General features: G+C 39.0%; 1 protein-coding gene and 1 pseudogene across 10 annotated transcripts in view; both read right to left on the minus strand.

The window, feature by feature from the left end:
* The window catches only part of PSPC1 (paraspeckle component 1), an 85457-nt gene extending 72747 nt beyond the window's left edge, over positions 1 to 12710 (minus strand). For all 10 annotated transcript variants that reach the window (XR_011489081.1, XR_011489080.1, XR_011489079.1 and 7 more), the window contains exons 1-3: positions 12200 to 12710; positions 8566 to 8867; positions 3882 to 3977 (exon numbers count right to left, since the gene is read on the minus strand). Coding sequence is in view for 6 of the 10 variants with exons in the window: in XM_070471626.1 (XP_070327727.1) it covers positions 3882 to 3977; positions 8566 to 8867; positions 12200 to 12562 (761 nt within the window). In the remaining 4 variants the exon portion in view is untranslated. The remainder of the gene's footprint in view (positions 1 to 3881; positions 3978 to 8565; positions 8868 to 12199) is intronic.
* On the minus strand, positions 4493 to 5744 carry LOC139036254 (ribosomal biogenesis factor-like; annotated as a pseudogene).
* Positions 12711 to 13427: the final 717 nt, after the last annotated feature.

Genomic DNA, 13427 nt, shown 5'->3' on the forward strand with positions numbered 1-13427 from the left:
ATTGGCTATACCAAATAATACAGGCCTAATTTACTTCAATTTGTTTTATACTTGTTTGCCTCGATAGACGGTAAACTCAATGAGCACATGAAATTCCTATTAACCACTGTACCTAAGTACCTAGCACATACCTAGCATATTGTACACATTTAGTATTTATTTCTAAAATGAATGAATAAATGACAGGGGAAAAAAATCTTTGAAGATTTTTTGAAGATGAAGCTCTACGAATGTACCCAACATTCAAAGAATGTCAATTATCCTAAAGTACTTTTATAAGAACACAATTCTCACCCACCAATAAAACTACAGATGCCTTGTAATCATAAATTTTAACTTTTATTTGGGGATGGGGAGGGGAAGATGGTGGTTGGGACAAAGTTGGGAGATAAAGGAGGAGGTTGTCACAGAGGGAAAACACAGTGACAAGAAACAGCTTCAAAGATATTCAGGGGGTAGATAAAAATCAAAGTTAACCATGATCAAGGGATTCTAGACCTAAAAATAGACTTCGATCTTTTTCTTTTTAAAGCACTGACTGGAAAAGGGAAAGGAATAGAGAGATCCACCACCCACTAATTTTTTTGAAAGAACTGTTTTATTAGTTAGTAGTTCCTAAGTCAGGTGTTGACTACAGTAATAAATATAAAAACTTTATTTTTCTCCCAAAAGAAACACTACTGAAACAATATGGATTTGGGGCATCAGAGCTGAATTTGAATATTGACTCTTAAGGTTCATGAACATTCCCTTAAGAGCATAATTCTTTAGCAGTAAAGTTTAAAATATCATGAGATCATGTAATGTTTGCTGGAATAATTAAGTCATTATATAAACAAGTTTGGTTTGGGTTTTTTTTTTTTTCCAATAAAACAACTACAATCTATAAATTCTACTTCTTCTAGCACCCTTGTAATTCCAGTTCTCTAATTCCTGAATGCAAAAGGATGCTCTACTTAAAATCTGCAATAAGCTATAACCACAAATCAAATGAATAGGAAATTAAATGTAAGTCTTTGAAAAACAGCATTTAAGAGAAATTTACATGGTTGAGTTACAACTGATTACTACCAACCCCTTGCTTCTAGGACACATTCTGCTGGGTGTCCCTCCCATTTCAGGGACTGCTCCCACTCAGTCTCTGTTGATTCCTTTTGACTTTCCCAACTTCTCTCAAATGAGCATTCAGGAGTTGGTCCTTTGACATTCTTTTCCATCACATTGGTAACTTAAGCCCAAACAGCACATCTGAATTCCAGACACAAATCCAACTACCTTGACAACAGATCCCAAAACAAGGTTCCTGATCCTCCTCCCCCAAATCTACTCCTCCAGGTTTTCCATGTCAGTCACTAGCAATCCATACTTTCCAGTTACTTAGGCCAAAAACCTCATCATCACCCTTTTAACTCTTTCTCCCACATCCCCATATCCATTAGCAAAATCCAATCTATTTTCAAACCACATTCAGAATCTGACCACTTCTGGTCCATCACTACAGTTACCACTTCCTGTCAGCAGGATCCTAAACTTACCTCCCCAATCCCACCATTGGCTCTTTATTATAACAGAGCAGCTAGAAAGCTGCTTTAAATTTAAGCTTAAATCACTATCCTGCTTCTTCCTTTCACATGAATCACAGAAGCCAAAGTTAGTTCAATAGCCCACAAGCCCCACAGTCTGCACTCCTCCCACTATATCCTAACTCCCCCGATCCCTACAAGGTTCCCCATTCTCACCCTGATCCAGTTAACCTGGCCTCCTCACTGCACCTGCACCATGCCAGTTCTCCCTCAAAGCCTGCAGAGCCGTACTTCTCAGCTAACTGAGATCCCTATTCCATCTGGTGCCCTCCCACCCCCAAGTTCAAGTTGTGAATCAAATACTACCCTCACAAAATCTTCCTAAACCACCTGTGTAAAAGAGCCACACTCTTCTGCTCCCCTACATCCACTTTCCCTATCTTTCTGCCATCTTTACTTTATTGTTTACCCCCTGCTTCCCAAGGGCTTCCGTGATAGCTCAGTTGGTAAAGAATCTGCCTGCAACACCAGAGACCCTGGCTCAATTCCTGGATCAGGAAGATCTGCTGGAGAAGGGATAGGCTACCCACTCCACCACACAGCAAGAATTTCTGGTTTATTCTGTTCATTGATACATCTCCAACACCAGTTAAAAATAAGCACCCAGGGACTTCCCTGGTGGTCCAGTATTTAAAAATCTGTCCTGCAATGCAGGGGACGTGGGTTCAATCCCTGGTCAGGGAACTAAGATCCCACATGTCGTGGAGCTACTAAAGCCCTCGAGTCACAACTGTAGAGTCTGTGTGTCACAATAAAAGCCAAATCAATCAATAAAAAAGCACCCACATTTGTCATTTAAATCAACTACAAGGGAAAAACCAGTCTACACTAAAATCAAAGAGTGCTATTAAAACATGTGTAAAATGTTATTTTGAACAGATCGGGAAGATCTGCTGGAGAAGGGATAGGCTACCCACTCCACCACACAGCAAGAATTTCTGGTTTATTCTGTTCATTGATACATCTCCAACACCAGTTAAAAATAAGCACCCAGGGACTTCCCTGGTGGTCCAGTATTTAAAAATCTGTGTGTTCAAATTATTTTGAACACAAACTATCGAATCTTAAAATCATAACCATTTTTTGGTCAGGATGAAGAGAAATACTTTTATGCATATACCAGAAAGTATAAATTGGTATCATACTTTGGGAGAACCATCTACCAGAATTAATCACCATTAAATATGCATACTCTTTTGATCTTTTAGCATCATACCTCACTTTAGAGGTTTTAATTGGTGTTTCTCACTACTTAGTATACTTATTAAAACATTAATCTTTGGTTCAGTATTTATTGTGTAGACCTGTCACTAGAATTGTAAGCATCATGAGGGCAAAAACAGTTCTCAGTTGCACTAGGCCAGTGCCTGGCACAAAGGCGTTCCAATATTTAGATTCATGCACGCAAATATTACAGTGTTTTTTGTTTTTCAGTCATGCCACAAAGCATGTGAGATCTTAGTTCTCTGACCAGGGATCAAACCAGCGCCCCCTGCTTTGGAAGCACAGTCTTAACTAATGGGATCACCAGGGAAGTTCACTATAGTCTTACTTAACTATAAAAAACAACTGAGTAGTTAAGAACACAATGTATTCACACAGTCAGCTTACATAAAAATATCTGAACCACACTGAATGAAAAGCAACTGGTAAAAAAAAATGTTATCTTTCTTTTTCATCTTTAAGAATTCTTTGGAGAAGGAAACGGCAACCCACTCCAGTATTCCTGACTGGAAAAATTCCACAGACAGAGGAGCCTGATGGGCTGTAGTCCATGGAGACAGACAGACAGACAGACAGACACACACACACACACACACACACACACACTTTGGTAGATACCACAGATTAATAAATTTTTTAAAAAAAGACGACTTCTTACCCTTTCCCAAGTTGTTTAACTAGAACCTTCTTTCTACTCCTGCCAAAGTCTCCTCTTAATTCATAATTCACCTGTAGCATACTCAATACAGAAACTTTTGTATCTAAAATTCACTGTTTCTCTGGCATAGGTACTACAGACAGTATACTCTCATGGAACCCATCCATGCCCCAGTTATAAAAGTTGAACTTTTCAAAGTTAACCTTTTACCAATATACAAGAAAACTAGCATTCCATGTAGACCAGCCCACTCTATTAACCAGACTGTTACTGGCTAACAATTGTTACTAGCTAACAAGACTAAATAGAACACCTTATAATCCAACAATACTCAATAACAAATGTAAAGTAATAAATACCCTTGAAAGAACATTCTAAATTTATCAGAATTTATCTTCTTATTAAGAAGATCTTACTTATGATACTGTTGAGTTTTCTGCATTAGTTTCTCTGGCAAGCCATCTTCATCATCAAACTGCTCCATGGGCTCCACAATGACCGGACGAGGGGTCCTGGACAGGTAAAAAGCATTAATAAGAATTAATACAGTATCTAGAACTAAAATCCTCCTAGAAACCTTTTATAATAATTTCAAGATACATACTTGGAAAATTTATCTGAGAAAAAAGTCTCAGAAAATATCACATATACACATAAAATCAGTCAATAAACACTGGCTGCACCAACACAGGTGAACATCTAAGTCAAAGATGAGTGCTTATTTTTAGAGCATGGAGTCTATTTGAGACAACAGAAAAATACATCAACATAGACCTGCCTGACCACTGCAGTTAACTTCTACAAAGAGCAATGCAGAGGAGCAAGTATCCAACTCTCCTATGTGTCTCATCCACACACACACCCGGACGCCCATCCCTTCCATGGCCTCAAACTCCCAACTCCACTCAGCTCCCAACCTTCCACTGTCCAACCAGTCTCAAAAGGAATACTGAAGCAGGAGAAGGAAATGGCAACCCAATCCAGTATTCTTGCTGGAAAATCCCATGGACAGAGGAGCCTGGTGAGCTTCAGTCCATGGGGTTGCAGAGTCGGACACGACTGAGTAACTTCACTTTCACTTAAAATCACTGCAGTAGTGACTGCAACCATGAAATCTAAAAATTTTAAAAAATTAAAAATAAAAAAAAAGAATACTGAAGCGGATCACCACTTCCTTCTCCAGGGGATTTTCCAAACCCAGGTCTCCTGCATTGCAGGTGATTCTTTACCATCTGAGCCACCAGGGAAGCCCTCAAAACTGTATATAAATTATTCTTTTTTTATATAAAACATTTAATTGACTGGTCTTTTTGGGTAATCTGATGCATCACCAGTGTATTACAACTGAAACACTAATCTTGTAGCTTTATCAACATTAACTGGTATATTTTCATGACACTACTGAGAAACCAACTGTTTCTGCAGCAGCTCAAAGGAAAGGCCTTTTGAGAAGTTTGTATGTTCCTTTTGTTTATCTACAAAAGCTTTATTCACTGCTAACTTTTTCAGCATTCACAATGTTTATCTTCTTAAAGATTAGTGGCAAAAGGTTTTACTTTATTTTTAACCTTAAAGCTTTTTTGGCCAGTTATGTGGAATACATTCCTGGACTTCTGCCCTCTTAGTTTGTTCTTGGCCATCATCAGACCTCCAAGATCCTTGTGCAGCTGCTCAAGTTCCAGGTGATACCATCTGAATGTCATTTATAAATTATTCTAAAAGCTACCTGTAAGAAATACTTTGGCCACTTGATGTGAATGGCTGACTCACTGGAAAAGACCCTGATGCTAGGAAAGATTGAGAGCAAAACAAAAGGGCAGCAGAGGATGAGTCGGCATCACCAACTCAATGGACGTTAATCTGAGCAAACTCCAGGAATTAGTGAAGGACAAGGAAGCCTGGCATGCTGTAATCCACAGGGTAGCAAAGAGTCTGACACGACTTAGTGACTGAACAAGAAGAAATAGTTAAATGTTTATCAGTGCCTGACTATGACTTTAACAAACAGCAATTAATCAAAGCTTACAGCAGAAAATATATACTAACTACATGCCTTGCCTACTGCTTTCTACTACTGCCTTCCTTCACTCTTTAAATAACTATGGCCAACTTACTAAGTATCCAGGAAATACCAGAATTCAAGTGTCAGGATTATGGTGTTAAAGGAGACAAAGTCCCTACCCCAGGGGAGCTTACATTCTAGGTAGAGAATGCAACCTTAAGTGCTATGAAGAAAAGTTAAGTTGGAGAGTAAAGCATTAGGCTATTTTAACATAAAACAGTCAGCTTCTCTTAGGAGATAACATCTTACCAAAACGTGAATGAAATGTGAGAGCAAGACCTGTGATGACAAGAAAGAGAGCATCTCTCTAAAACAAAGGGAATGGGAAAAAGACCAAAATCTCTAAGAGAACAAGCTAGAAGAGCTGTAAAATGTCTGCTGTACAAGAGCTTCAGCACAAATGCTTAACTATCAAAAACAAACTGAAAAATGCTTCACAAGTCACCAAACTAAGCTCCTTGGAGATAGAAAACAATTTTTCTACATTGTCTTTGTATCCAATTCCCCAAACCCTAAATATTTGAATGATTCCAATCAATAGTTCAAGTGCCAGAGCTAAAAGAAATCCATTCAATAATCAACTTAGGTTACAAATTCAGTCTGAAGACTAAGAATGCACACTGAGAACTTTCTTGTGGGCAAACTGAAAGGAAAGCCATGTTAATATGGCAACAGGTTTAATGACCACATAATTACTTTAAAATATATTTAAGTAAATGGAGAAACACATCACATTCATGGATTGGAAAAGGGCTGATACTGTGAAGATGTTAATGTTCCCCAGAATGATCTGTAGATTCAAAGCAATTTCAATCAAAAGTCCACCAGAACTTTTTTTTTTTAATTGACAAGCTGATTTTAAAATCAGTAAGGATTTACAAAGAAATGACAATAACCAGAACAATTAAAAAAAAAAAAAGAATAAAGTTGGATGCTACTATCTGACTTCAAAGTCTGCTGCTAAGTCACTTCAGTCGTGTCCGACTCTGCGACCCCACAGGCGGCAGACCACCAGGCTCCCCCATCCCTGGGATTCTCCAGGCAAGAACACTGGAGTGGGGTGCCTTGCCTTCTCCGGACTTCAAAGTCTAGGATAAGGTAATTAAGAAAGTACAGTAACAGCATAATAGACATACTGATCAACAAAACAGGAAAGAGAGAAGATTTTTTTCCCAGTTATTTGATAAAGGTAAAAGGTAACAAAGGGAAAATCATAACCTTTTCAATTAATGGTGTCAGAACATTAAAGCAATGAGCTACCTCACATCACACTCAAAACGTATCACAGGTTTAAACAAAAAGCTATAAAGTTTCCCAAGAAAATACGAGAAAGCTTTGCTACCTTAGGAAAGGCAAAGATTTCATATACAAAGATTCCAAGGAACAAACCAAGAAAGAAAATAAATTGATAAACTGGACTCGACAAAATAGAACAACTTCTGCTCTTTGAAAAACACTATTAAAAAAAAATTAAAAGGACTTCCTGGCGGTCCAGTGGCTAAGACTCTGCGCTCCCAATGTAGGGGACCTGGGTTCGATCCCTGGACAATCCGACATGCCCCAACTAAAAATATTGCCATATGGCAACTAAAGATTCCACATGCCCCAATTAAGATGGAAGATCCTGCTTGCCACAGCTAAGATCGGGTGCAGCCAAATAAATCAATTAAATAAATTATCTGTTTAAAAAAATTAAAAAGCAAGCCACAGACAGGGATGAAATAGTGTTAATACAGGCCTGGACCCAGATTTGTTAAAAGAACATTAAGACAAACCAGCCAATTAAAAAACAGGCAAGGAAAAAAAAAAAACAGGCAAGGAACTTCTCTGGGGGTCCAGTGGATATGACTCTATACTCCCAATGCAGAGGGGCCGGGGTTTGACCCCTGGTCAGAGAACTAGATCCCACGTGCCACAACTAAGCCATGGTGAAGCCAAATAAACGTATTTTTTTTTTTTAAGGCAAAAATATCAACAGACATTTCACAAAAAGACATAAAAATATCCAAAAAGCACATGAAAAGATAACTTATCATCAGTTGTTAAGAAAACAATATTTAAACCACAATGTAAAAAAAAAAAAAAAATAAACCACAATGTGACACCACTATACTCACTAGAATATCTAAAAATTTCAAGTGTTGCTGAGGGGACATGATCATTAGAACTCTCTTATTCATTGCTAGTGGGAATGTAAAATGATACAAATATCTGGAAAACAGTTTGGGAGTTCCTTATAAAGAAGAACATACCTTTACTCCTAAGTATTACCTAAGCCACATGAAAGCATGCTGTTCACAAGAAGTTTTATACACAAATGTTCATAATAGTTTTATTCACAAAGGCCAGGAGTTGGAAGCAACTTGAACATCCACCCAAAGGTCACCAGAGTTGTAATTTGGCCATAAAAAGGAACAAAATACTAATAGAGTGATATGGATGAACTCTCATAAACATTATGCTAAGCAAAAGAAATCACACACAAAAGGATAGATACTATTAATATATAATTTCATTTATATGAAATATAAGAAAAAACAAAACCATAGTAACAGAAAGATCAAGAGCAGTCTAGGCAGGGATAAGAGTACTGCAAAAGGACACGAAAGAATTTTTGTTGGATGCTGAAAATGTTATCTTGATTGTGATGAAGGGTAAGTGACTACATACATTTTTTAAAATTCACTGAGCTATATATGCAAAACTGGATGTATTTTAACATATGTAAATTATACTTCAAAACTGATCAAAACCTCATTCATTAAATGTAATGTTTTGCTTCGCACCTAATACACATTCAGTAGGCTGAATAAAAATGGGAACACTAAACATTCTTGAAATTCCGTATGGATTAATACACTGAAGTTTGAGTAAAGTATTGACTCTTGACGGTACACAAATATACCCTATTTGTGTTCACTGAGTACTTACTCAACACCTACTTACCACATGCCAAGACAACATACAGGGAAGCAACTACAAAGAGGCAGAACAGAGAGAAGCCTATGTGTGACTCTATAAAAGATGTTTAAACTTACGTTGTTAGCAAGAACGCCCCATCACCACATCTTTCCAGAGCCTTTCGTGCAGGAGGCTTTGCTGCAAATTCCACAAAACCTTTGCCCGTAGCTCTACCACGATCATCCACAACAACAACAGCTTTCTCTACTGGACCAAACTGGGAAAATGCTTGCTCTAGAAGCTCATTGGAAACCACCGGAGAAAGGTTCTTAACAGTTAGGGCTGCTCCATGTGTAGCAAAACGAATTCGGAGAGGTCTGCTCTTCAAAATGGTGCCATCCAGCTCTGCTTTTGCAATTTCAGCCAGTGTTCTGGACTCCTTTTTAGGAAGAAAAAGATCACTTTTTTAAAAATTACAGTTAACAAAAAATTTTTAAATAGTGGCTTGTTTCTAAAGAGGGTTTTGTAGTTTTACAAAATGGCTGATAGGGTCATTTTGTTTCTGTGTCTTTCAGTTATGGTATCACACATATTTTATTAATTTTTTAAAGATAAGTAATTTTTAACATTTTAAGTAGAAAGTTCCAACCCCAACGTTCTGTTAAAAATCATCACTTAAAGATGATCTGTTCATAAACAGACTGCTATTATTCAGTCGCTAAGTCAAATCCAACTCTTTTATGACCCCATAGAGTGTAGATTACCAGCTATTAAATATGCAAGCAGTATCTTTTATAACTCTCCAAAATGTATTAAAGAAAATACAGAATTACTTTTTGAGACCAAGTATCAGTTACTAGAATCTAGTATTGAAAATAAGTTTCTCTATACACTCCATGTTTGTTATTTATATCTTAATAATGTGCACCACCTCTCCAATGCCAGACAAATCCCTTTTCATTTCCATTTCTTTTATATTATCTGTTAAAAAAAAAAAAACCTGCCATCAGGTGTTATTAATCACTTCTTCTAAAACACTTTCATGGGCTACACATTTCTCCCACTACGCTAAGAAAAGCAAATACCCATTCATGGGCTGTAAGAAGTCTCTCTATTAAACAGAAAAGCAGGTACACATATCCTTATTATCATAAACTAGAGAATATGTTCATTGCTGAACTACAAGGTAAGGGAATTTCCTTCTTGAAGAACTCAAAAGTTTCTACAAAATACAGGCATCTAAAACAGCAAACTGGTAAACTTACTACAGGTATGTTCTTTTTCAGTGGTGAGAACTTCCAGCAAAAAACTGAAAGAGGCTTAATATACATTTTCTGAGAAGAGTACAAATTGCACTTTCTTATGAAAAAGTCTTAAGATCACAACAGCTTTTTATTCAATCTTTGAAATGTTCACAAGAGCTTTAAACTACTTCACTTTTGTGAAAATCTACCTACAGAACTAATTTTACAAAAATAAATGAATCTAACCTCTTCAGATATTCAAAATGACCATTTTATTACTCTTTCAACTCTGTAGTAGCAATAGTACCAGCAAACATTTCATAAATACCTAACAAGGGTTATGTCCTTTGAAGCTAACATGTCAGTAATCTAACAACTCTTGAGAGGTTAACTTTTAGGAATGGAGTCTTGGATTAGAATGCTGTCACACTTATAACTAGGAATGAGAAGAAACATGAGCAAATTTCATGGGGTGATGATGGTATCTTGATCTAAAATCACAAGATTATACACTAAGTATCTGTGCATCTCATTATATGTAGGTTTCAAATACCTTAAAAAACAAAATTGGACTCTAGTTAATGATAAGCATGCTTAAGAGTCATGGACTGACGGATGGATTAAGATCGAGATGAACAGATACATGAAAAAAATACAGCAAAATTTAATTGTAGACTCTAGGTATTGAATGTATGAATACTGAGTGTATCAATTTTCATTTCTAAACTCTCAAATTATTCATAACAGTATGTTTGTGGGCAGGGGAGGAGAGCGAGCCTGGTGAGGACCCTGTAAAGTGTTTCTAGAGAGCATCTCCTGTTCAGAGTCAGTCAGATATAATGACAAAGTGTGACATGTCATTTTTCAAGATAAGCAAGAAATTTTCATTTTTATGTTAAATCAAGTACTTTTTTTTTTTACTGTTGGCAACAAATACAATTTTTAATACTTTCTAGGACAAATACTAAAACGTTTATGCTCTCAAGAATTTCATGTCATAGTACATCTTCAAAGTTTATACTTTTGGTTTTAAATGGTTGTACATCAAACAGAGTTTCCCAGCCTCAGCATATTATGGACAAGATAATTTTTACTGTGGGGGCTGTTCCATGCACTGTAGGATGTTTATGCCAATAGAACCACCCCCCTACCACCACTGTTTAACAACCAAAAATGTCTCCAGACATTGCCACATGTCCTCTAGGAAGTAAAACCACTCCATTTGAGAACTACTGCTCTATATGTGTACTGAAGTAACTATCAAGTCAATTAAAATTATGTACTTGAAACGAACCAAGGATTTCCTTACTTCATAGCTCAGGATAGTGACAATAACTTTGACTAAGTGGTTATTACACGCCAGTCATTTATTCCTCCCCCATATATTAATACACATACACAGGTCTTTACTTATCCTTCATCAGCCTCACCAACAATCTCGTGAAGTGGGTTTTGCTACTATCCTCACTTCATATATAGGGAAAGAGGCTTATAAAGGTTCAAGTAACTTGTCCAAAATAACACACAAATCTGATTTGAACCTATACAAAATCCATAATCCATCAATACAGCCTTCCAGCTGTACCTCTGAATCACAGTCTGCATAAAACTTTGAAATTAGAGGTTCTTAACTAAAGGAATACAAAAAACAAAAAGAAACTGAAGTTACTACCCCAACAGAGACTGCTTGAGCTTGGGTCTAACAACCTCCACTGGTTCCACCTGCCACTTTCCAACAGCCACTACATCAGTAGTACACACTACAGTCATTGTGCAGGAGAATTCTTTACCAATAAGCCACCTGGGAAACCCCACACCATTACTAATATTCAGATCTGGTACTTATATTCAGATCAAGAATGCAGTATGATTTTCCTAAACAGAAAAAAAATGTGTAATAGCTCAGAAATATTTAAAGTTTTTAAATTTACCTGTTAAACAGAGTTCAGATTAAACAGTAAAGTTATCCATGAAGTCAAATCTCAAACTAAATGGTAACTTACAACTGAAAAATTTTTAACTTCTTACACAAAAATTTAGGCTGATGGCTCTAAAGAAGCATCTCACTTAAAAGTGCCACTTAATTAAGATCAGTTTTCTCCATATTAAGATTTTTGCCTTGTCCACTCACGAAGAGAAAACCTATTAAAATACTTGAACCAAAAGATTTACTTCATAACTCAGGATAATAACTTTTGCTCAGTAGTTATTACAAGCCAGCCATTAATTCCTATTAAGGTTTGGATGAAACGGGAAAAAATGCGTGCTATTCTACTACCACAGAGTGTAAGGGAGACACGGAAAAGCACTAAGTCCTCGTGGGAAGTTCCCTCACGCTAGCCACGCGACAGCCGCCCGACTCGGGGTCGGGGCGGGGGCGGGGAGGGAAGGTCCGAGGTGAGGGAGAGGTGACGGGGGGTCGAGGTGAGCCGGGGACAGAGGAGAGGCGAGGTGAGAGGAGGGAAAATGAGGAGGGACCTCGCAGCCCCTAAGTCTCTGGAGGCCCGCGCCCAAGCCCACCCCTCACCAGGCGGATGAAGCCGAAACCGCGATCGCGGTTGATGAAGACCTCGCTGGGCTCGCCATAGCGTTCGAACAACCGCTTGAAGTCGTCCTCGGTGATGTCCGTGGGCAGGTTCCCCACGAAGAGGCGGCAGCGCTGCGTGTACGTCTTCTCGCCCGGCTTGAGAAAGCTCTTTATGTCGATGGTGAAACCGCCCTCGTCAGCCGGCCGGTCCTCCCCGGAGGGCGCGGCGGGCACCGGCGGCTCCCCTGGCAGCGCGAGCGCCAGGGCCGCTGGGTCCCCCTCTCCGGCCGCCGACTCCAGAGCGCGGAGGCGCGCCGGGTTCTTCTCAATGCGCACTTGCTTCAGGTTTCCTCTCAGCATCATCTCAGCGCGTGCTCCCTGAGCCGGCCTAGAGCTCGAAATGCACGTCGGTGTCGACCCACGGAACAGAGGTCGGGAAGGACTAGCTCCGAGACACCACCGACCAGCCGCCCGCACTCACACCCAAGATGGCGCCGCTATAGCCGCGGTCGGAGGGAGAGACGCCACGCAAGCCCCGCCCCTCCGAGGGCGCGCTGAGGCCGATGCGCCTGCGCATTCCTGCGCCAACGTCGTCCTGGCGGCGTGCGCATGCGCACCACTATGCGCGCGTCCCTGTTCCCAGCTTTTCCAGGGCTCGGAAAGATGCAGGTTCTCAGTTCGAGATAACACTGGTGGTGGGTGTTGCAGCAGTGTGTGAAAACGCAATGATTCAGGGAAACATCCACATTCTCCTTGACGTCCAGCTCTATTTTCAATGACAGCGGGAAAGTGAAGACTTGCAGATTTTATACATAGCATGAATAACGAAGTATTTCCCGGGAATTGAAACAAGTGAAAACACATTTCCGCCCTTTTCAAGAGCAAGGTTATTATATTTCGTAATGAAAAATCCAGTTCTATATAATAGTTGTGATGTTGATTATCCACCTCAAAGAAGGACTCCCTGAACTATGGACCACACTCTAGGACAGGGTCATCAAACGTTTTCTGTAAAGGGCAGATGGCAGATATTTTAAGATTTTCAAGCCATATACTATGTCGGCCAAACTACTCATTCTGCGCGGTAGGTACCGCTCCCGGCAGGCACATGGTAGGTCTTCATTAAGTACTAAAAAGAAATGCATTCACGGTCACTTTACAAACCCTTCAGCAGTTTCTCTTGAATTTAAATGCTTACTTTAGAATGGGCAGTGTTGCTGTGCTATGC

Source organism: Odocoileus virginianus, chromosome 8 (assembly GCF_023699985.2).
Source record: "Odocoileus virginianus isolate 20LAN1187 ecotype Illinois chromosome 8, Ovbor_1.2, whole genome shotgun sequence".
NCBI classification, from domain to species: domain Eukaryota; kingdom Metazoa; phylum Chordata; class Mammalia; order Artiodactyla; family Cervidae; genus Odocoileus; species Odocoileus virginianus.